The sequence below is a fragment of the Macrobrachium nipponense genome, chromosome 25 (assembly GCF_015104395.2).
Source record: "Macrobrachium nipponense isolate FS-2020 chromosome 25, ASM1510439v2, whole genome shotgun sequence".
NCBI lineage: Eukaryota > Metazoa > Arthropoda > Malacostraca > Decapoda > Palaemonidae > Macrobrachium > Macrobrachium nipponense.
In genome coordinates, this window is record NC_087214.1 from 63,805,368 (window position 1) to 63,828,058 (window position 22,691).

Here is a 22,691-nt window from a genome sequence, read left to right on the forward strand (position 1 = left end):
AACTGGAATTGTTTTTTTAATACATATCAAAATAGGAATCATTGTTAGTTAAAAGTTCTCAAAACCAGCATTGTCGGTTTTTAATAGTTAATTCTCAAGACAGGGATAGTCGGTTTTTAATTGTTCTGAAAGCAGGAACTGCAGTTTTTTAATAGTTCTCAAAACAGGAAATGTCGTTTTGTAATATACGCAGAAATATACGCTTGAAGCCAACGGCTTTAACCATTAGGAAACCATTTATCAAATCAAGATTTTGTTTTTCAGTTCGTGCTGTAGTTACAGTTGCCTAGTTACAATACCGTTTTGAAAAACAAGACAATATAGTTTTGACTCCTAACTTACACAGTAATGTAGGTAGACGAGCTAAATCCTAAATAAAAATGTATCATTTGCAAAGTCTTTCACGTTTAGGTTTTCATATCAGATCTGTAGTACGATTAGAGAAATTGAAAGAGACAAACTCACTCGCTACAATCGTGTAATTCAACAGGGTATGTCTGTCAATTTCCATCCAGCATTATCACCATTATTTTGATAATTTCAAGTGGCCACAGTACATCAACCAAAGTTCATGAATAAGTTTTCATTCGTGTTACATCTCCGTACGATGATCTACAAGTCAGTACAGATTTGATACGTATTCGGTGCAGTTGGTGACTTATTGCGTAGGTACTACAAACCCCGTTAAGATGTCCCAGGTACTACGTGTCTGCTACACGTACGATTACCTGTTCGTATGAATCGTATCCGATGAATTTGGAGCCTTACAAGTTTTCTGCAAATCAAGACGGATCATATACGGGTGTGAAACTGTTTTCTTATGTACCGGTATAAGCGTGGCAGCAGCGGTGTGTGTTTTCGTCACAAAATCCACCTTCTCCTCCTGAGAGATGATAGGAACAACAATAGTTCCGTTAAACTATAATCTGGGATCCAGGTGAAACGAGTGAGAAGTCTTATAAAAGTATAGTAACTCCCCAAGAGCCTAGTGGCTAACCTATGACGCAGATCAGTGTATAAAGAGAGACGTACAAAGAAGAGAGAATCAAAATACATTCTAAAATCACAGAAATATATTATCCTTCAAATACAATTAATGATAAGTATAATATAAGGGATGTACATGGGCTATAAAAACTATGAAACAATCACTTCGTTTACAGAGATTACAAAAAAAGAAGAAAAAAGGCAGTTGGGGAAAATCCATCAAGAAAAGATTATTATAATCTTCCAGGAGATGAAGGTCGGAAATTGATTAATCTTCTGGAAAGAAAGAAAAAAGGCTGAAATGCATTAGTCATCTATGATAAAGGCGGGAAATGTAGTTACTCTCTTAGAAATAAAAAAAAAAGGCGGGTGATTTGTTAAGGACGGTGGTTGGTATTGCCCCCAGAAAAAAAAAATTAAAAGCTGAGATATCTACAACAATTTTCCCTCTAAATAACAGAGGAAATACTTCCAAAAAATTCTTTAGTTAATATATATAAAAAAATGGCACCAAATCACAGGCTAAAGTTGACCCCAAGAGCCGGTCAACTGCAGTGTCCCTCAAACGATTTGGTGAAAAGTCAAAATAATTCGTTTTCAACCGTCATGATTACTATCTCCCGAGGAATAAATAAAAAAAATATCTATTTACAACAACAACTTTGAAAATGGCGCTGTCTGTCACCTGTTTGGTCTTTGTTGTTCTGGATTTGTGTCCTTGATTTAATTGGAAACCAGAATTATTAGATTTGACGCTGCTATGCAGTAAGTATAGCTATGGGGAATATAGGTTTTATAGTAAGAAAATTAATAATCTCTCTCTCTCTCTCTCCCTCGAGTCTACAAACATTAACCGATTTCACACGTTTACATCGAGTACTTAAAAGGATTTCATCCATTATACCCCAATTCATAGGATTTCTTATACCAGAGGCGATGTCAATGTCTGTCATTTTGAAAGGAAGAGAACAACATTGCAAAAAATTAACATAGACTCTCGCATGACTTCGGAACGCGGCGAGGTGAATGTGTACGATAATTAAATTTTTTAACGCGGAAGTTCAGCGACTGGCCATTGTTTATTTTAAAATTGATGCACGTGACTTTAAGAGTATATAAAAACGTAGATTTAAAAAAATATCACCTGTGCAAATCATAGTTTCACATTCAAGTTATAGGTTAATTTTTGAGTATTCTGTGAAGGAGTAGAAGATAATGGATGATTATAGAAAAAGGGTATCGGGTCACTTTAGAATCTCAGTTGATTGTCTTCTCCTGCCGGCTGTTCCCGCGGAGCAGCTGCAAGAAATCCCAAAAAAATAAGTGTCGGGAACCACCTTCGGCTTGTTCGAGTTGTCTCCTCAGAGGGGCGAGTTGGGGAAGGCTCTAATAACCCTTCTAATAATAAACGAAGGCTTTTTAACTACATCTCGTAGTCATTAGGAACGCCATGTCCTCAAAAAAGGACACTGTCTCTAATGAGATTTTTTAATGCGAGTCTTGGGATCATTTTAAAATGTCCCCAAAGAAATGTGAATAAATGTTTTTGTCCACGATCACTACCATACCTAAAGCGATGCTTTCACGTCTTAAGTATAGTGTGCTTTTCAAACATTGTTGTAAGTCGTTTTAATAATGAAGGTATTACAACAATTTGTGAAAAGAATAAAAATAAAAACACGGCAGAAAGATTCAGAATACAGATCTAGTCTATCGTTGCGTTTTGAAAGTACCGAAAGTTACTTGGAAAATTATGTCAGGTCGCCATTTATAGTACTTTTAATTTAGCGCTACTTCCAACCCCGTTCCGATCTATAAGCCCTCAGAGGATCCTATATTGTAATATTTATCTCAGAACAAGCCATTTGAGGTCAGTTACCGTCGGGGGAGAACCTCAGCTAGGCTCTTTTGAGCTCAGTTGAGACTTCCTTGTTCGAATAAGGTGACAATGGAGCTGTGAGAAGGATGAACAGCAAACGAGTGAAGGCTGAATGAATACTAGTAGCAAGGAGTTTGCAATATGAAAGTTCGACAGACAAAAGTGTAAGTGGATATACGCGTTAGCGGAGTAAGGTTGCCTCAAGTTTTCTTATACCAAACGCTATTTTTTTCAGATGCAAATTTGTAAGGTTGATTTCTTTTTTTCCATGGAAGTGCTCCTGCTATATTTTATTTATCTGAATTTCTCGTTGCACAAACGCTGTTAAAGAATGGGTCAAGAAACTTTTATGATTGATGATGCCTTATAATTTGATATGGCTTGTAGTGGCTGGCCAACAGTATTAGTAGTTGGTAAGTCAAAGTACTACGCATGATTGAAATCCGTTTCCTGGCCGGTTTCAGCCACAGTAACGTATATGATACTGTGCTTTTCCAAAATACAAAAAAGGTTAAACAAAAGACAGGGAGCTTTCAACCGTTGTATAGCTTTTGACTCATTATCTCCAGTCACGGCATAGTGATGCATCATAGTCATAGTAGTACACGTATTATTAGGAAATATCTGGAGATTTCACTGTGGAAACTATGGTCAAGAAACAAGACAAAGTCTGACCACGTTCATAACATGAGACTTTTAGCTTCCTGCAAATTTATAATTGGTTTTGGTAACTTGATAACACTTTTCCTGACAGAAGGAAATTGTGAGCTATTTCGAATTTCCAAGCTCTTGAAATATTTATACCGAACGATTATTAACAACGCCTCTGCAAAACATCTAGTTATAAAACTGAAATGTTACGCGATTTTGTTGTTCTGATTAAATACAAAATGTTTAATTGCCACGCAAAAAATTGCAGGCATATGGTAGTTCGGATATACGAAACCAAAACAGCGTTTTTCTGTTATTTCAGGGTAAGAGCTCATTTGTTTGAGGGAGAGAGAATAAGCGGCGTGATTCTGGCCTGAATTGTGAGAACAGACCCCAAACAAACAGGCAACAGACAATCCCTGCGTAGGACGCCCCGTCTGGATACCAAAGACTAAAACTTAAGAGTTAACATTTCACAAAATTACGTATCTAATAAAAAGCTTCTCTTTAAACCAAAATAACATTCATAAACGTCAAGTATATATTGGCATGTGTCATAGTCTAGTAGATTTATTTCGTGAACTCCCTCACTCTTCACTCCTCTGTACAGTCAATGACAGAAAATTACATACGAGTACAAAAATCTCCATTACAGCAACGTGAAATACTACACATGACGCGATTATTACAAATAATCACCAGCGGCAAAATCACAAAAGAACAAAGATCCCTCTTCGTTTCTTCGCATTTCCTTTAAACCCTCGAGATTACAAAAAAATTTTAATTCACCAAAAAAGTAAGAACAAACCATTTATACATTTTTTACATTATAAACAATTTCCAGTTACAAAAAAAAGACAAAAATAAATAAATAAACTCAGTAACGGTAGAAAGATAATCTACGAGAAACGGGCGAGAGAGACGAGTAGTGGCTGGTAGGTTCCAGGCTGCTGGGGGTATATCTGGGTATGGAATCCATGCCCGAATACCCCAGGCGATAAGAGGGTGTTGACAGGGTAGACGAAGAGTTGATGGTCGACGGCGTGTGGTGGTTTCTTGAGATTCTCGTTGGCGACGTCGATGGTGCCTCTTCTTCCACCAGTGTCCTGGGGGAGGGGGGGTGACACCAGGTTAGTGGTGTTATTAGAACCATCATACTTGTTTATTTTTCATCCTAGACTGATTAAGCTTGGGAGCCAAAGCTTGCTTAGAGCCTACGTTTTAGTCTACTGTTTCTATACTCTACATCTGTTTGTTTACATCTAGATGCTCATTTGGCTAGTTTTGACGTTAAGGTACTCATTTGACTAGTATTGCATTCAGTTACTCATTTGACTGTTTGACTACAGCATGTACTCTACATTTAGATCTATCAGCTGCTTGCAAAATTAATCCAAAAGCTTTATCCCATGCAGATCTTGAAAGAAAGGATTTAGAAGTTAAAAACTGACAAATGACTATTGGAAATGAAATGGCTGGCAACTCTTCTAACCTTCGTTCATCGAAAATCTTGCAAGCATGTCATTTTAGACAACTACAGTTGTACAGCCGGGTAACTGTTGGGAATTGGCGAAAGTACGATGATCAGTCACCGTTTTGCTAATGAACTGGACACACAATCATTTAAGACTAAATTTATTGATGCATTTTATATTTTTTAGTGGAAGACGATTATAAGTTTTAATGCACGGGTTAGACACGGTGGTTTATAATGTCCACAGAGGATATTTAAGAATCGTTAGTGCTTGTTCCGGCATCCTGAAAACAGAAGCTGGTTTGTTGCTTGGCATCAAGGCATCAACTGAAACAAAAAATGGACAGCATCGTGCAGCGGCCTGCATAAATTAGAACATAAAAGGCGAAATAAAAGAAAATAAATAGCTGTAGCAAATAATGATAATGCTCTTGTTTTGAGAGAAGCAGCAGTTAATTAACAAGGCAGAAACACGTCCAAACATTAGTCTATGTCATCTATAAAGCCATTGTTGTGTGTGGTTGCTCATTTGATTCACTAGTTTGGTACAATTTAATTAGAAATAAAATTCTGAATGCAAAACAATGGCTTTTGTTATCAAATCAAAATAATTATAAAGAAAATAATAACAAAACACTCCATACCAGGTTTAGTGTGTGTGTCCACATGGTGGGTTTTCAGAAATGTACTGTTGTACAGGCAGTTCCCGGGATATGGTGGGGCTTCATTCCCAGCAGGGTGCTGTAAGCTGAAAGTCGCCTTAACCCGAATCATCATAATTATAATGGGAATAAATAGCAATAAAGCACTGTTACAGCGCCGTAAGTCCGGCTTACAACACCGTAAGTCTGGGTCACAGCACCGTAAGTCCGGGTCGCAGCACCGTAAAGGTGGTAACAGCACTGGAAATCCACTTATGGCACTGATAAATTGTTGTTGACAGCGCCATGAGACAAGCACTGTAAGTCCGAAACAAGTAACCCGAACCCGACGTAACCCGGAGACTGCCTGTGTATGTAATTGTACGTAGTGTTTTGACAGTATATTTTCTTAAAGTGACTTGGCACCCTATCTTTACATTTCCTTCGATGCTGTATACTTTATGTGCTTTGTAGTTGAAAAGAAATGTCTTTCAGGTATTGAAAGTTACACCAAATATGATCTCTAAAAGTGTATAAGGTTAGCTCCCACACTGAGAATGCCCAAAAAAATATTGTACATGTGATGTAACCCTTATTGTACATAACAAATATATGAGTGTGGGTGTCTGGAAATATGCTTAAAACATGGTAACAGTAAAAGTGATTGGGCTGTTTTGCCTGTAAACAGTTAAACATTCCCGACCAAAATGACAAGCTCCTTAAGTATATGTAAGTGTACGTATAAAGTCACATTTACGTATGTATAGATGTGGTTATGTCCGCAAGTACTTGCATGTACTGAGCGTGGTAAATGAACGTTCCATGCATTGTGAGCGTGTAACAGCTGACATCTACTTTTCACTACGAATGACTACTACACGTCTATACCACAACCATGCATACAACAGTGATACGTGTTCTCACTCGTGTAGAATGTGCCTTCCCGTGTCTCCAAACCTCCCCATGCTATGGACAAGGGAATCTTAAATTGTCGTGCATTCTTAAAGACTAGATGACTGTGGAAAGTGGTAGCTGCGGTGCCTCTTTTACTGTGTGGAAAAGTTTCCACTTTTTTGTTGTCTTTTAATTGTCTCAGCGAGGAAAATGCGTCTGCCCTGAAGACTTTGGAGATAAGTGTTTAACTTTGGGAAGGACAGAGTAGTAGTGCCAGTCTTCTGGCAAAAAAAGGTGCCGAAAGGAAATTTTTTTAAGGAAAATATTAGCAATACAGTCGAATAGACAAAGAATTTGTCAGACCAATGCCATCTTTGAGGGGCCGAGGAAGTAAAAATACAAAGGCATAGTGGTAAATATAGCTAGGTAGCATACGCATTTTCCAAAGACTGATTCAGTCAAAGTAAGTTGAACTCTCAGTGGCTGCATTTCTGAAATCATTCTTCAGTTCGCATCTATCACTTTCGTTGACAACTGGAGAAAGAACAATCCATTGAGGCAAAGTAACCTTTGTGAAGATCAAAATATATTTCTCGAGACAGATGTAGATGTACATATAATTCCTGTCCATTAAAATTCTCTGAACGTCATTCTGATTTCTGTGCCTCTGATGGATGATTCTTAAGCCTTTTACTTCATAAAACAAATCAGCAATGTAATCTTTGTTCATGGAATATTGCATAGTATCTACATGAAAATAGTTGTATATAAGCATGAATTATGTTTGATACAGTATGTCGTCCATTTATTTTTAACTAATCAAAAACATGACCTCACAATGACGTGAAACCTAACGATAAAATAATTCCATGCATCTCGGTTGAGGCAAAATTGCAATCTTGAAATTGAGGTCTTTCCATCAGCTGCAATCAAAGAGCTCAGATCATGCATGAATACTACTGTTACAGAAGACAGTGAAACACCTGTGATGCTATTGTGCAGTAATCTAATGAAAAAAAAATCAAGCTAGAACATTTTCTTTTTTTATCCAAATCACATGCTCAGTTTTTCAATGGCTTTGCATTACATATTAAATATCATTGATGTATTGGGGGCTGGTGGCTGGCACAGTGCTTCATCTGTGAATGTTAGTAATGGCGAGATTAGAATGTGTTTCGAGAAATGAGGGCTTGTATGAATGGCCCTTTCTGGGTTGCCTTGTTCTGATGTCAGAGAATCCCTAGCAAGGATGGGAACACTTGCAAAAACTAAAAGTGCATGAATTCAGCACTGTGAGTCTTCTATGATTTAGTTATAACTATGTAAAGAATGGATTTTATATCTACATTAAATGAAGATTGACTTGGACAAAAATATTCATAGATATTGTGGCGCTAAACTTAGTCATTTCTTTATTTGTATAAATCCAACAGTCGTGTAAACAGGGTAGTCTTGCTGCCGTTGTTCTTGAGGAGGTATACCAAAAACCCTAACAGAAAACAGTCATGCCAAGGTTCGGTGGGAGGGGGCCGAGTGCAGGTGTTGCAAGTTCCGTCAAAACTTTTTTGTTTTCCTCTACTCACCACTAAGGTACAGGACTGGGCCATCTCGCGGGGGGACCACCATTTGCCGACCATCTGTGGGAGTATCTTATGCAGGTGGGAGGACCCTACAGGCCATTCATTATGACGCTGTTTTACATCTACGTCTACTAAAGGTAACTTTGGCACGGATGAAGAGAATTGTGAAAGGTGGTAGTTGTACTAAATGCTACTATTGCTGCTAGTGGTCATAAAAATGAGATGAGATAGATTATCATGCAGCTGCCAGTTCTTAGCAATTTTGTCTGAACAGCCTCAGGTAACTTATCTTCAGGGAACCCACCTGGCAGCCGAGTAACGACGAGATGGATCCTGCAGTAAGCGTCTGTACTCACTCCCTGGGCGGGCGCGAGCATCAGCCGGCGGTATGTCCATGGTATTTGTTCTGCGATACACAGGTCTTTCCATCATTCCAGCACCGGGTGCAACCAGGCCTGGTGTGGGGTCACCGAGCTGCCCAGCTGTGTTTGTGCGGCGATATGGTTTTATGACACTCTTCTCAGGAGAACCAATCTTTCCTCCTCTCGCTGCAGCACTCAACCCGCTCGTTCCAGATATTCGAGTGAGGTGAGTCAGTCGACGCGAGAGTTCTTCTCTTGCCATGTTTCGAGTTTCCTCTTGTGAAGAGGTTTGAAGCTTCACTGGTTCTGGACTTCTTAAACGGCTGATTGATGGCTCTCTTGAAGCGCTTCGTCGCTCCTCTCTCACTCCGTCGATGGCATCACCGGCTAATGCTGCAGCTTCTCCTGCCATAGCTCCGGCAGCCATTGCTGCTGCAACTGCATCTTGAACTCTGTCCTCATTAGAAGATTCATATGTCGTAAGTGGACTGGTTGGTAGACTCATGGAGTTATTTGATGGAATGGATTTGGAATAAGTTCTGTGAGAAGTCATAGGATCTCGGCCAAGAGATGGAGCCCTTTGGTTGTATGCCCTATCTTCGGGGGGGAGGGATGGCAGACGTCCTGCAATTCTGTCGTCTGGCTGTACAGAAGTGTGGCGTCTTTTATGACGTGGATCATCAGGCTGCAGAGAGGCACCTCTCCTGGCACCCATCAAGTAAGTACTTGTCAGATCCTCTGGAGGTAGGGATTTTCTGGAGTGTTTTCGTATAGGGTCCCAGGAAGGGGGTGAGGTAACAGAAGCCCTAGGGGAGGTAGCTGGAGAGGTTCCACCAAAACGTAGAGGACTAAGGGAATCTCTCACAGTCTTTTGGGTTTCCTCTTTCATCAGACGAGCTTTTGCTGCAGCTAATTGCATGTCCATATCTTCTTTGGTGTTAGCCCTTCTCAATTTTGGTTTCTTCTTCATTTCTTGGAATCTTGTGTAATAGCTCTTCCTAGTTATTCTGTCCATAACACTTTCATCATCATTTTCACTTTGCCCTCTCATTTCATCTCCATATGAAGTTGTAGATTCTCCTGATTCTGTTGGTGTTTGATTACCATCGTCCAAGTGATGCCCATTTCCAGGAGGTCCAAGGCCTTTTATTTTAGCAAACTTCACTTCTTCACTGTCTATATTTAAATCACTAGGAGATATCACTGCACTTTCTCTTGGTATTGATGAGGTACTGTGTGAACCATTATCAATTTTTGCCGCAGCTATATCCAAGTTTGTTGGTCTTGCATTGCGACGACTTGCCAAGCCTGGTGATAAACCGTAGCTGTTTAGTGATGAGACAGATGATGTGGTAGGAAGAGATTGTGTGCCATTGCTCGAGACAAGGGTAGTATCTGAGTTCTGCATATTCATGTTTCCTATCCGTGAAGAAATGTCATTTTCTAGTTGTGATAAGTGGTCACATATACTTTTAGTAACAGACTCCAGAGTAAAATCTGGCTGTAGTAGATTAGGTGATTTCATCTGTGGCACAACACTCTGTGCTCTTTCTGTCTGAGGCATTCCAAGAACAACTTCACCTCCTTCTTCAACTCTGCACAGATTCTCTTGACTCTTTGAAAATTTCTTTGACTTCACTCGGGGAGGCTTTCTAGGTTGGTCATCTCCCAAAAGTGAGGAGTCTGTAAGTTGAGGTGAAGAATTAGCGGCAAGTTTCTGCTCCTCTTTGGAATCTTTTCGACCAAGAAATTTATTCAGAGCGTCGGTGAGCTTTTTGGAAGGTTTCCTTTCTATCCTTTCTGAGCTGTCTTGGCTGCTTTCCCCTTCACATAAACTTGATTTAGAGGAGCTCTTTTCTGCTTTGTGCTTCATGAATCTAGAAGGCCTTTTGAGTTTGAATTTTTCTTCTTTTTCACTAACATCATCGTCTTCCGGCCGTTTATCCGTTGGCTGCCGGTTACTACCTTCAGGCACATTTGAACCAGATCTGTTGAAGCGTGATGCTAGTAATTTATACATGGACTTGGGCTTGTCGGGATCGCAGGATGATGTCTTTTTAACTTGGCTTTTTTCCTTATCCTTCTTTTCAGCCAGTTTAGCATTGTCCATATCTTTGTCATGGTCAGCCTCAGTATCAGATTTTTCTCTTCCCATACTGGTGGCACGACCAAGAATAGGTGTGGGTGGCATATGTATTGAACTGGCTAAAGATTCACTCTTTCTGTTAGCTGCTCTCTCAGCGATTGGGGACTTTGCCCGTTCAAACTGCCTTTCAATGGATGAACGGGCTCTTTCAAAGGGTGACTTTGCTCTTTCAGGGCCTGGAGGAGGAGATTTCAATCTAGCATTAACAGCTTCTTTACTGGCAGCATCTATAGGTAACTCTTTAGATTTAGTTCTTCTGTAAGCCTCGAATGGCGATATACGCTTCAAAGTGCTAGAGTTGAGTTGACTGAATTTTTCACTAGCTGCTTCAATGGCAGGGGTGAGTTCCTTAGATTTACTTCGTCTGTAGGATTTTGTCTGTGGTGCTTCACTGGTGACCTTGAGATTTGAAATACTAGTACTAAGACCACTAAAACTACCTCTGCTAGTGATATTACTACGACTGTTACTTTTAAGAGGAATGCCACTCGTGGATCTGCTGATCATGAGACCGCCATTATTGTTTTGGTCGTTATTTGTACAACCACCTCTGGCATTTGCATGAGGTATTGTATTTGCAATCATTTCATTCCTGTTTGTTTCACTGACACTTGTGGAGTCAGACTTTGAGACTACCATTTGCTGCGGCAGTGGAAGAGCACTGCTGATCCCTCCTGGAGCACCGAGCGCTGAAGGTGTGACCTGACAAATATCTTGAGTCACATTGGAGTATATAGGTGGAGGACTAGAAATTTCACCAAAATTTGCTTCTTCCATTCTTGCAAGGGAATCGGTTGTGTGACATGCCTCCTCAGATCTTCCTCTCTGCTGTTCTTTTCCTCTCGAACGTCTGTAGGCTTCTAAAGCAGTCGTCTCGGCGCTTCGGACCACAGGGCCGCCCGATCGTAGCCAGTCTTCGTTGATTGCGGTAGCTCTGCGAACACCACTCTCTGGAATGCCATCACTGCCCAGGGGACTCCCTGCATCTTCTCTGCTGATGTCCAGGATTGCGTTGTACCCGACTTGGTCGCTTCCTGTATGACGCATGAATGTTCCTTGGTTAATACCGTCGCCAAAGGCAACGTTATTCTGTGGGACTAATGTAGGACTGACAGAACTACTTGTAGTTGAGTAACAAACTGGAATGGAGGTTGGTGCTGTCATGCTTTGGTTGCTTATTACAGGGAAATCTTGCGTGCTTTGATTGCTGCTCGTTGAGCTCTGGCCATCATAATGGATACCCTTTGCATTACCTGGTTCTACTGACAAACTGCTCTGAACAGGCGGAGGCCCTAAATTAGACTTTTGTGGTGGTGGAAAACACTTTGGCATTGTAAAATTTGGTGTAGGACCAGGTGAAGAGACCGATAAAGATGTTTGGACTTGAGTGACAGGTATTACCCTACTAACTCCAGGTATAGGGAAGTTCTCATACTGAGGACTTACTGGCTGTTGGTGTGGAATCAAAGGAACCTCAGGCGAAGGGTTTTCACCAGCTTCTAACTCCCTCACTAATTGTTGGAGCTGTTCTTGCACGCTCTGCTTGAGAGCTGCTGTTTCATCCGGAGAATGCATCATCTGACCGCTAGGGGAAAGTTGTGACATGCGCTGTTGTGGAGATGTCACACCAGAGTGAGCAGAGGTTTCTGAAACCACTGGTCTTTGAATTTGCTGCTCACATAGCCCACCATCCCTCCCAATACCTTCCCCCTGCGGTGGCGGCACCACAGTCGAATGTGGTCGTCGATGAGGATGCCGTATGGTGCCGTACATTGATGCAATGCGATCTTGAGAGTCATAAGCGCCCCTTTGTGGCATAGAACCACTGCTGCTTCCAGGATAAGGACGGGGCAGAGACATCCCACCTCCTGGGTAGCCATAACCACTGACTGGGACAATATCCTCGTCAGGGATGTTGTGAAGCTCACGAGATGGAACGCGAGAGTACTGGGGACGACGCCCAAGGGAACGACCCGAAGCCTCTGAATTGTCTGATTCACCTCCATCTTCCGCTCCTGACCATCGGGATCGCCATCCTGCAAAGACAAGTGGATAAACCTTACTGCAGTGCTGTTATAGGCGTTTGTTATGCTTCGAGTGTTATATCATATGTAGTTAATGTTTCCTGTGCAAGCAAACTCTACCATGCTTTCTAAGACAAATAATAAAAAAAAAAGCTTGTCTTGACTTACCTGATGGATTGTCCTTTTCCGCTCATGTAAGCAATGTTGAAATATACAATAACATTACATTTGGTACTATTTGGTAATGCTGAAGTTATATCTGAAGGTATCTTTTTGCCCTTTGTAATGACTCAGTAATTACACCTAGTTATCTTTATAAATTTTTGTAAAATACTCTGCATTAAGGAATCCTTCCCAACTTACTATGATCAGAATTAAGAAAATATATTAATGTTTGTGAAGATTATAACTCAAGTTTACTTTCATCGCACCACATAATATGTAATGATGAAGTTATCTTTCTGCACATACTGTTGTGACAAGTCTCATGGTATACCATGTTTTCCTTTGAATGTTTTCAAAGAAGCTTATTTTAAAGAGAATGCTTCCCTGTGTACCGAGCAAGAGTCTGTGCTAGCCATTTGAGCATAGTTGAACTTTTTCATTTGGTGTGGGAGACAAACTCATGTGGGCCCATAGACCAAAATTGTGCTCAGTAAGCTGACGTTTAATACACTTTGTCTTGATGGCTTAGTCTGTTATGTAATAAATTCATTTGCTACATCCTTAATTGCTCTTAACATCATCACTTTTTATTTTGGTATACTGTATCTTCTACAATTTGTTTGTATGGTGTTTTTACATTGCATGGAACCAGTAGTTATTCAGCAACGGGACCAACGGCTTTACGTGACTTCCGAACCACGTCAAGAGTGAACTTCTATCACCAGAAACACACATCTCTCACTCCTCAATGGAAAGGCTGAGAATCGAACCTGCGACCACCGAGGTGGGACGCAAACACCATACCAACCATGCCACTGATGCGCTGTATCTTCTACAATGTACATAGTAATTATTATACGTACAATCATTCTTTAATTATACGTTATTCCATGTAGCTTTATGTAATGGTTTTTTATAATGCCTACATTACAATTACAAAGACATTACAAAATATCCCATTTCATTGCACATGGCCTTCCTAGCACCTTGTAAAAAAAGGATATTGCTTCATCTTAAAATACTATCTCATTTTATCATCCATTGCCTTTTTAGCACCTTGGAAAAAGGGCATAGCTTCATTTCCTAAAGATGGGGTTCCCTCAGTCTCCTTAGGATTGTAAGTTAGTATTTCATCACTTGAGTTTTCTTACTGTATTCAAGTATACACGTAAATCAGTTCTAATATTCTTCTAAGAAATGTCCACAACTCATTTTTCTATTGCCATCTCAGCAGGCTTTGAAGTTGGTGCTTATTCTTGCACAGAGCCTCCAGTAGTCAGCATCCTTGGCTTACAAGATGCTGGTAATGGATTTGGTTCCCAGATCACAGTTGAGGAAATACATTTTTCGAGTATATTTTCTAGTAAACCAGCGTGACGAGGGTTTATTATGTAGGTTTTACATTCATGGTCCCATGAATGTGAGTACTACTAATGCATTGCATTCCATCCTGTACATCAACGTAACTGTTTCATCTCTATTAGCATGTTACTTACCAAGCTGATATTATTCTTTTCTTTAGAAGTCTCCCAGTTTCTTGTAAGTAATCCCCGTCACATGCAAATTCAGTTATTACTTTGGTTCTGACAGATACAACCATAAATTTGAATTCCACCACTATGTACATCATTTATCCAGTTGCGAATTCACTTGCTGTTGTAGCTAGTAGTAAGGATGAATAGGACAATCATTGTGCAGGTGAGGCATGCTGCCACAGACACAATTGTATGAGAAAAATAAAAAAAATCCTATGTATTATATGTCTATTGAATAATTAGCATTTTGATACAAATAGATTGTGAGATTAAGTAGTTCGAGTATGACTTAACTTTGGGTCTTTATTAAGTCATTATTACTATAAAATTGCACACCCATTGTAATGAAAAGATCCTAAAATCCATGCGCTTGTTGGGCAGACATCCACAAAATGTCTGAGAGAAACTGCTACAACTATATAACTACCATTACAAATAGTATGTAATAACTACCTGGGGATAAAAGAAGGATAAGCAATAAAACTCCAAGAGATGAAGGACAAGATCAGGAAAGAATACATGCAGAGTAAAGGCAATACACAAGGTGGAACTCTATTCAGTAGTAAAAGCCATGAACACCAGGGTAGTGCCAGTAACTGGGTGCAGTGTTGGAATAATGAAGTGGAATAAGTCAGAGCTTCAAACATAGATCAGAAGATTAGAAAGAAAATAAACATGTACCAAGCAACACACACAAGAAAAAATATAGACAGGCTATACGCACCACATAGAGGAGGAGGAAGAGGACTACTAATGTAGAGGATTGTGTGAACACTGAAAGCTGAGCATTGGACAATATGTACTTGAAGACCAGCTAGGATAAAAGGCTAAGATGTGCATGAGAGGAAGACCTGATTGAGGACGATGAAGACCCAGAAATATGTGAAGATAGAACATGGAATGTCATAGGAAACCCATTCATGGATAATTCATAGGACAAACTAAAGAACTGTCCAGCTATGAAACAGCGTTGGTTGTAGAAGGGGGAATTCAACAAGGTTATAGAAGGAATGATAATAGCAATGCAAGATTAAGCTCTAAGAACAAGTTGGTTTCAAAAAGCAATAGACAAAACCAATATCTTGTCCACATGTAGGAGATGCAATGTTGAAGAATAGACATTAAACCATATCCTATTGCACACAAGCACAGAACTAGTATTAAAAACATGATGCAGTGGCAAAGTATGAACACTTTAACTTGAGGGAATGATAGAAAGTGAGCAGGCAAAATGACTGGGACTACAGTATCAGGGCAGATGGTGATACAAGAGCATTGACCAGACCTGACTGATTAACAGAATTAAAAACAAAGTATTACTCATAAATGTTGCAGTACTGTGGGACTCCAGAGTAGAGGAGAAAGAGACAGAAATAGAAAAGTGCCAAGACCTTCAGACTGAATTGGTGAGACTGTGGGATATGGTAATAGAGGTAGTGGCATCAATCATCTGAGCACTAGGCACAATACTAAATCCTTGAAGAAAAGGTTTAGGTAAACTGGAAACCAAAGTAGCCCAGACCTCATGCAGAAGAAACACTACATAGTACAGGTAATCTTAGACACAAAGATATGTTATTTAATTGTGATCTGTATTCCATATTTTTATAGACCTGCCTTCAGGTTATTTATTTAAAAATAAGTGAGTAACGTATCTGATCGTATGACCTTAACTTGATGGTATGGAAGATATATCTGTGGCCCTCTCCATGTTTGGAATAACGTGAAGTTGCCCCATTTGCTACTGATCATGTCGTGCTTATGGAAGCATAATCGAATGCCTCCTGATCTACCTGACCTGTGGTCTTGTTGCTGTCCTTTTCATTAACCTTCGTAACAAGGTCTTCAGTTTCACAGACTAATACCGATTATGGTTCCTACCTGAAGTCTGATGGTCGAATCTTAAAAACGGGATTCAGTCCAGCAAAACATCATCACCATCATTGTTTTTACAATAGATTTTCCTTTTTTATGGAGCTGGTCGCAACATTGGATATTCTCTCCAGTGTATTAGGTGACTTTAGATGAGACCAAGCAGGCCCTGTTAGCAGTTGTTCATACGCGAACAAACCTTTGGTCTTAACAATAGGATAATTTTCTAGCGCCTGGCTGGATCCGGTTAAACAACTGGAGATTGAAAAGCAAGGAATCTGTGAGATCTGGCAACACATGCGTATATCAGGTGAAAACTGGTCAGAGACCGCGCACCCACGCTATTGCGGTTAGTCATTTTATAGTACATAGTCCATTCCAGCCCAAAAAAATATTTTATACATTTTTTATTTACCTTTAAGAAGGGGGATTTAAGAAAGTCGTGTGTGTGACGTAGCTTACAGCATACAGACTCCAACCACCTATCTGGGTTACTGGGATTGTTGCGACAGTGCCAAAGATTACGTTAAAAGCCCTAGACTATTGTTTTAGATCCAAGGTACTATCACTGAAGATTAATTTTCACATTTATGATTTGGATCTCATTGCCTTTCCCTTAGAAGTTTATTGTCATGCCACAAAATCTTTTATTCCTCAGCATGTGTACTGAAATTAACCTTATTAATTAATGCTGTAGAGAAGTGAGTAAAAGTGATGTCACCCTTATTCCAGACAAGTGTTCATTTAGGTTTCTTAGGTGCTGGACACCTTTTTGTATCTTTGTTTAGTAGTAACAATAATTATAATATTAAAGATAATACTGGGAGGAGATTCTCTCACTTCACAAAATTGTACAGAATCTGCAAAGCTTGGGGACTAGTTTATACAGCTACTTTTATTGTTAAATTTTTGTATAGTTATTCTGAAAGGGACCATTGGATCATATTTCTTTTGCCAAAAGGTTATGGCAAACTCTTAATGAATTACTGAAAGTAGACTTTACAGTACTGTACTTATATTAAAATTTAATGTTTCTGGATGTGTCTGCAATGTGTGTACTCAAAACAGTGGCTCTTGAGGTTCAGAAATCTTAAAATTTGGTGTTTTACTTCAGTCAGTATGTGAAGGGTAAGCATTGGAAGCCAAAAAATGTTTGTAACAGGCAGGATGGAGATTGCTGTTCAGGAGTTGGATCCACTTTCAGCACAAAGTTGGTCATTTATTTTGTACCATCGACAACAAAGGCACTGATGGCTGAAATTAAATTATACTGCACAAAACTTGCCTTGTTGTAACATGTTTAAGTTTGAAGATACAGATAATGTTCATATGGTGCACATCCAAGAAAAAATAAGGAGTTAGAAGACACTACTACTATAACAAAATAAGTAGAAGCCTCCCAGCATGATGATGTTTGTACCACCTGGAAACAGTTCTAAATTAATGAATTGGGACACATTTCTAGACTCGTTACACTCTCAGAGAACTTGTTCTTGCATCAGTTGGAACTTGGAGCAATGTTTTCCTTTAATAAGTGTCATTGTTAAACCTGTGCCTTCTTAAACAAATATTTTAGATATATTTTAGATATATGTGTACAGTAAATACAGGAAAAAAGAATGTTTGTTACCTTGGAAATTATTCTCTACTTAAAAGTACGGACTCTGAATTACAACAGGACTGTTAAATAAATACAATACACAGTTACTGTTTGTACTACGTACATATTTAGATAATTTCCTTATGTCTCCTTTTTAAGCAATCTTCTTTCATAACCTCACAAGGATATGATCATTATAGATTAGAAACATCAACACTACATCCATAAATTAAGGATTTTTTTACTGTTGAATGTAGCTGTGCCCAAATTGATATGACAACATTGCATCATTTTTCAGTTTTCTAGAAACCTACTGACTCTACTGAGTGGTAACACTTTTTGGTTGACCTGATGTACATGAGGGACTAAAGTAAAGAAACAAACACATGCATAGACTTGGCACTTTGTTAATTTGCAAAAAAAGAAACAACACAAGATTGCTCCCACTTCTGGCACAAATTGTGGAATCATATAAACTAGATCACTCAAGTGTTTTATCATCATGTCATTGTAAGCATCACTCCTACCCATGCAACTGACTATAAATTATCATGAAGGACAGAATATTAAAATATCAATAAAATTCTCAGAGGAAAATAAAATATACATAACCACTAACAGTGATCTATGAAACATGGTGCACGATGCCAGGATGACGGCATCACAGACAGGGAGTGGCAGCTGGGGGTTCGTTGCCAAGAGAAAAAGGAAAGGGAAAAGGAGAGAAGCAATGGCTCATCTTGCACTAAAAGGGGCAAACAAACACACAGCCACCCACCACTCGCTGTTCACAAAATTGGAAACATTTTAATAAAAATAATTTATGACTATAATAGACAAATGCGTCTAGTTAAGTTTTCGACGAACTTCATATTTACATTAAAAACAAAAATGGTTTCATTAAGAAAAATGTTATAGTTATCAGTTGAATGACATTTCTGTAACATGAAACGTATCTTTACCTTCAACAGTCTCTATAATCACATACACAGGGCACCAATCTGATACCATTAGGTCATTTGATAAATAAGAATATAAACAAATATGAACTCTCTTTCTGAAATGTCCAAAATATTTGCAATGATGATATATATATATATATATATATACATTTGCTACAATTTGCATTAATAATTAAAATATCAATGATTATCAAATTCATTGTGAGATGACAGGTTGTACTAACAATGTTTTATAAACATCTGAACTGCAGTACTAATGTCACTACAGACAAAACCATATACTATATAGGGCACACTTTCTATAAACATACAATGCACTTAAAACATCTCGTTTACTATTTGTCGCCATCATTAAATTCTGCATTACAGGGCAGTCTATGTACAGTAAATATGCCACAGGGTCTGTGACTGGTATATTAGTTTCAAATAAAGACGCAAAACACTTCAGCAACAAAATAGTAATAACGTTATAGAAATTAATAAAACAGCTCTACTATGCTACATAATTATTGGCAAAGTTAACAGCGAAAAGATTCCGAGACTGGTAAGGCTTTCAAATCAAATTTTAAAAAAGCGCAATTCTACTAATTTGGTATGTGTAGTCTTCCTTTGTTTCTTTATCATTCAGTATCATTTTGAATTGAATAGAAAAAAGGGAAAGTCAGCAGAACTTTTTCTTAATTTTTTTCTCATAACAGGTTGGTCGCAATAACACAGGACGACGGCATCTCCGAGGAAAGAGTAGACACTCCATTTCACAGCAGTCATATTAGGAACAGCAGAGGAATGAGCCCATCCTATCACATATGTGGTATGTAGCAACAGGCCAGATTTGCGATGGGAGACACTACAACAGCTGGACTAAAACCATGCTACAGGTAAGCTATGTGAAGTCAGAGAGAAAAAATGAGTCTGGGAAGAGGCGAGGGGGCGGCAGATGCAGGCTGTGTCGTAGCGTTCTCACTGCAACACAAAACACACCACAGCACTCACTAAATAGTTAATTCAATGACAAACAATGTTAATAAACTCATATTAGTACAAGATAGAACACAAATACTTACATTTCTTTTTTCAAATATTTGTACAGTGTTAATAACACTAACGTAAAAGGGGAACATTGCAATAAAAAGAAGTCAGTCCTTACATAATGACATGCTTCTCCCATTCTCAATATACAGATATGTGAAAAATAATTCTAGTGGGATAATATATTGCCTCCAAGAGCTTTTAGTAATTGCATTGGTAAATGAAAACATTGATGAATTATACTTATAGCAAATAAACTACTACTTAAATAAAAACAATCCATCTGATTATATAAAAAATAATAGTCAAATACTTGAAGCAGTTAGTAAACGTAAAATAAACTAATTCCCCATATGATCTGATTGAAGCACTGACCTACACATGAATGGTTTCATTACTTTAGAAGTCGGGTCTGGTATTGTAATATGGTCTAACAGTATTGTAATATGAATGTCTGGAAGTATTGTATGTAGTAACATATATTCTTGGAATTCTACCCAGGTGTAATACTCAGAGTCACCTTGAAAAACTGTGAAGAAATATTCTTGCATAAGATTTTCCCATTAATGAATGTTTAGTCCCAAATAAGTATATTCTCTAACAGAACTTTATAGTCTTCAGATACTGAAATTGCTGTATAATGCATATAAATGAATTAGTGTACTGTATTTGTAAATGTTACACAGCTACTACTGAGAACTGGTACCTGCATGAAAATAAAGACCTTTTACAACATAAAAACTAGTAGTTTACATATTGATTTTAAAGTAATTATGTTAACAAAAATTTAATTTGAAGATGTAATATTTGTCAGTATGTACTGAACTTCTACCAAAAGAAATGCAATGTCTATTTGGCAATTATTATTATGTACTCGGATATAATCACTACACAGATCTATAATCTTGAAAACCAATAAGCCTATGAAAAAATAAAACTGCAGACCACAGCCACAATTTGTTAAAGAATTTTGTTGATGTCCTTGGTACTTAGTGTACAATACTTCCATCTTTTATACCGCTTCACTGGGACAAGCTGATACATAGAATATGAGGGTCTGCATTATATCAAGAATGCATCTATAATTTACAAGAAATGCCTGTCTTCTGACACCTCAGACTAGATTACCTGTGACGTGTTAAGGAGCTAAAAGTTCCCAAATGTGGTAATCGCATTACCTTCAGTCAGTGCAATTATACATTTGGTATGCATTTTAATGTAAAACTGATTTAAAAATGTCATTTTTTGGTGATTTTTTTTTTTTATCCACTACCACACCAGCAGATCAAGGAACGTGGAATGACGGTGTGCATATACAGTAAGAAAACTAAAGGTTTTAAGAATGTATAAACTTTATGTCAACATTCCTTCCTGAGCAAGTTATGATGTCCAAAAAAATTTACCTGTTAATAACAAGCCACAAAATTTGATGATAAGGTAGTTGGCTCTTATACTGTAGTGGCTGAAGTAGCTATGCTAAATTAAAGTTATAAGGGTATTCTAAAAGGTAAACTACTATTTTTTTTCTCTTTATCCTTAAGAATGAAAAAACTGTCAAGAATGATCTGTATGCTATTAAGATGATACTCCCAAAAGTGCACAATACCATTTTCATTTGACTTGATGTAGTATGTATCTATGTTCAAACAATCAATACCAGGTATAATGTAATGTGATGGATTTAATAAAGTAAGTGTACACATTACAGCCCTCACAACTGTTGGATGTATGTAACAATTGTTTATGTACTGAATTGTGATTTTTATAAGTATTAAAATCTAACAAGGTTGTATTACATATTTTGTCACCTGTCAGTGCTTTAATGTCTAGATTAAAAACAAAAACAAAAGCAAACTCATCTAAAAATAAAAATACAAAAATGGATAAAAAAGGGATTGTTGTCTCTTCAACAAACTAGTTTACTTTAAAAATCACAGAAATTTACTAAATATCCATTATTATCAATTGATAAGGTTAACTAACACAGTGAAACTTGACTTTTACTAAATAACCCTTGCTATCAGTTCTTTAATAATTATAGCTGAACGCTGTGAACTTTGAAGATAACAAACCCCTTTTTCCATTAGTTAATAGCCACATACTGCAAGGTATCACCAATAAGAGAGCATATCTTGACCCTGTGACTGTAATTCATTACTGCGTACCTCTCGGCAATGTACTAAATGGAGTAGAAGCTTCTGAAAATAATGTGTCAGCATCAGAGGTGTCACGCGATACACTACGCGTCCAAAGAGGTGAGCCGAGGCCTCCTAATGTTTCATCGTCTCTGCCTAGGCTACTGCGGGACATTGTTTCAGATATTCTTCTGTAAGTAAGAAGGATATATTTATTACTTATTTGTTGCTCAATTTTTGGTGTGGTATGAACAGCTGAGCTTAAATTCAGATTATACCTTTTGGTCTTTAAGGTCCCCTACATTTAACTGAAGTGATTTTTGATGATCAGAACTCTCACATCCACACCAACAATGTTTTTAGAAATGGATAATGATGTATCCATTACTAGTGGGAAACCTTACAGTAGAAGCTTCAATAAAACCTAGAAAAGAAAAATGTTATAGATCTACATACTGGACTGACTACCTTCTAAACAAAGGGGAAGTCAGACAGCATGCTATAATTTAATAAATGGACACTAATATTAAAAATCTACTAAATACTAGAAAATCTTGGATATCTGGCAAGGTAAACCACACATGTATTAGTGATGGGATGGTAAAATTACTCTGGCCTCTTGTTCATAAACAACTGAGGAAGTTTAGTCTGTCACTGCATGTTGCAGTACATAACACACTTCTAGATACATCTACAATCCTTACCAGTAAACAATGCTAAAAGCATAGGATGGGCAGTCTTTATATATCATCTAT

The 22,691-nt window shown here is 38.2% G+C and overlaps 1 protein-coding gene across 1 annotated transcript in view; it reads right to left on the reverse strand.

The window, feature by feature from the left end:
* Positions 1-1,055: 1,055 nt before the first annotated feature.
* Positions 1,056-22,691, reverse strand: part of LOC135199461 (serine/arginine repetitive matrix protein 2-like) — a 91,934-nt gene continuing 70,298 nt past the window's right edge. The window contains 4 exon segments of the mRNA XM_064227535.1: positions 1,056-4,623; positions 6,557-6,598; positions 8,411-12,650; positions 21,967-22,127. Coding sequence (XP_064083605.1) covers positions 4,395-4,623; positions 6,557-6,598; positions 8,411-12,650; positions 21,967-22,127 — 4,672 coding nt within the window. The 3' untranslated portion in view covers positions 1,056-4,394.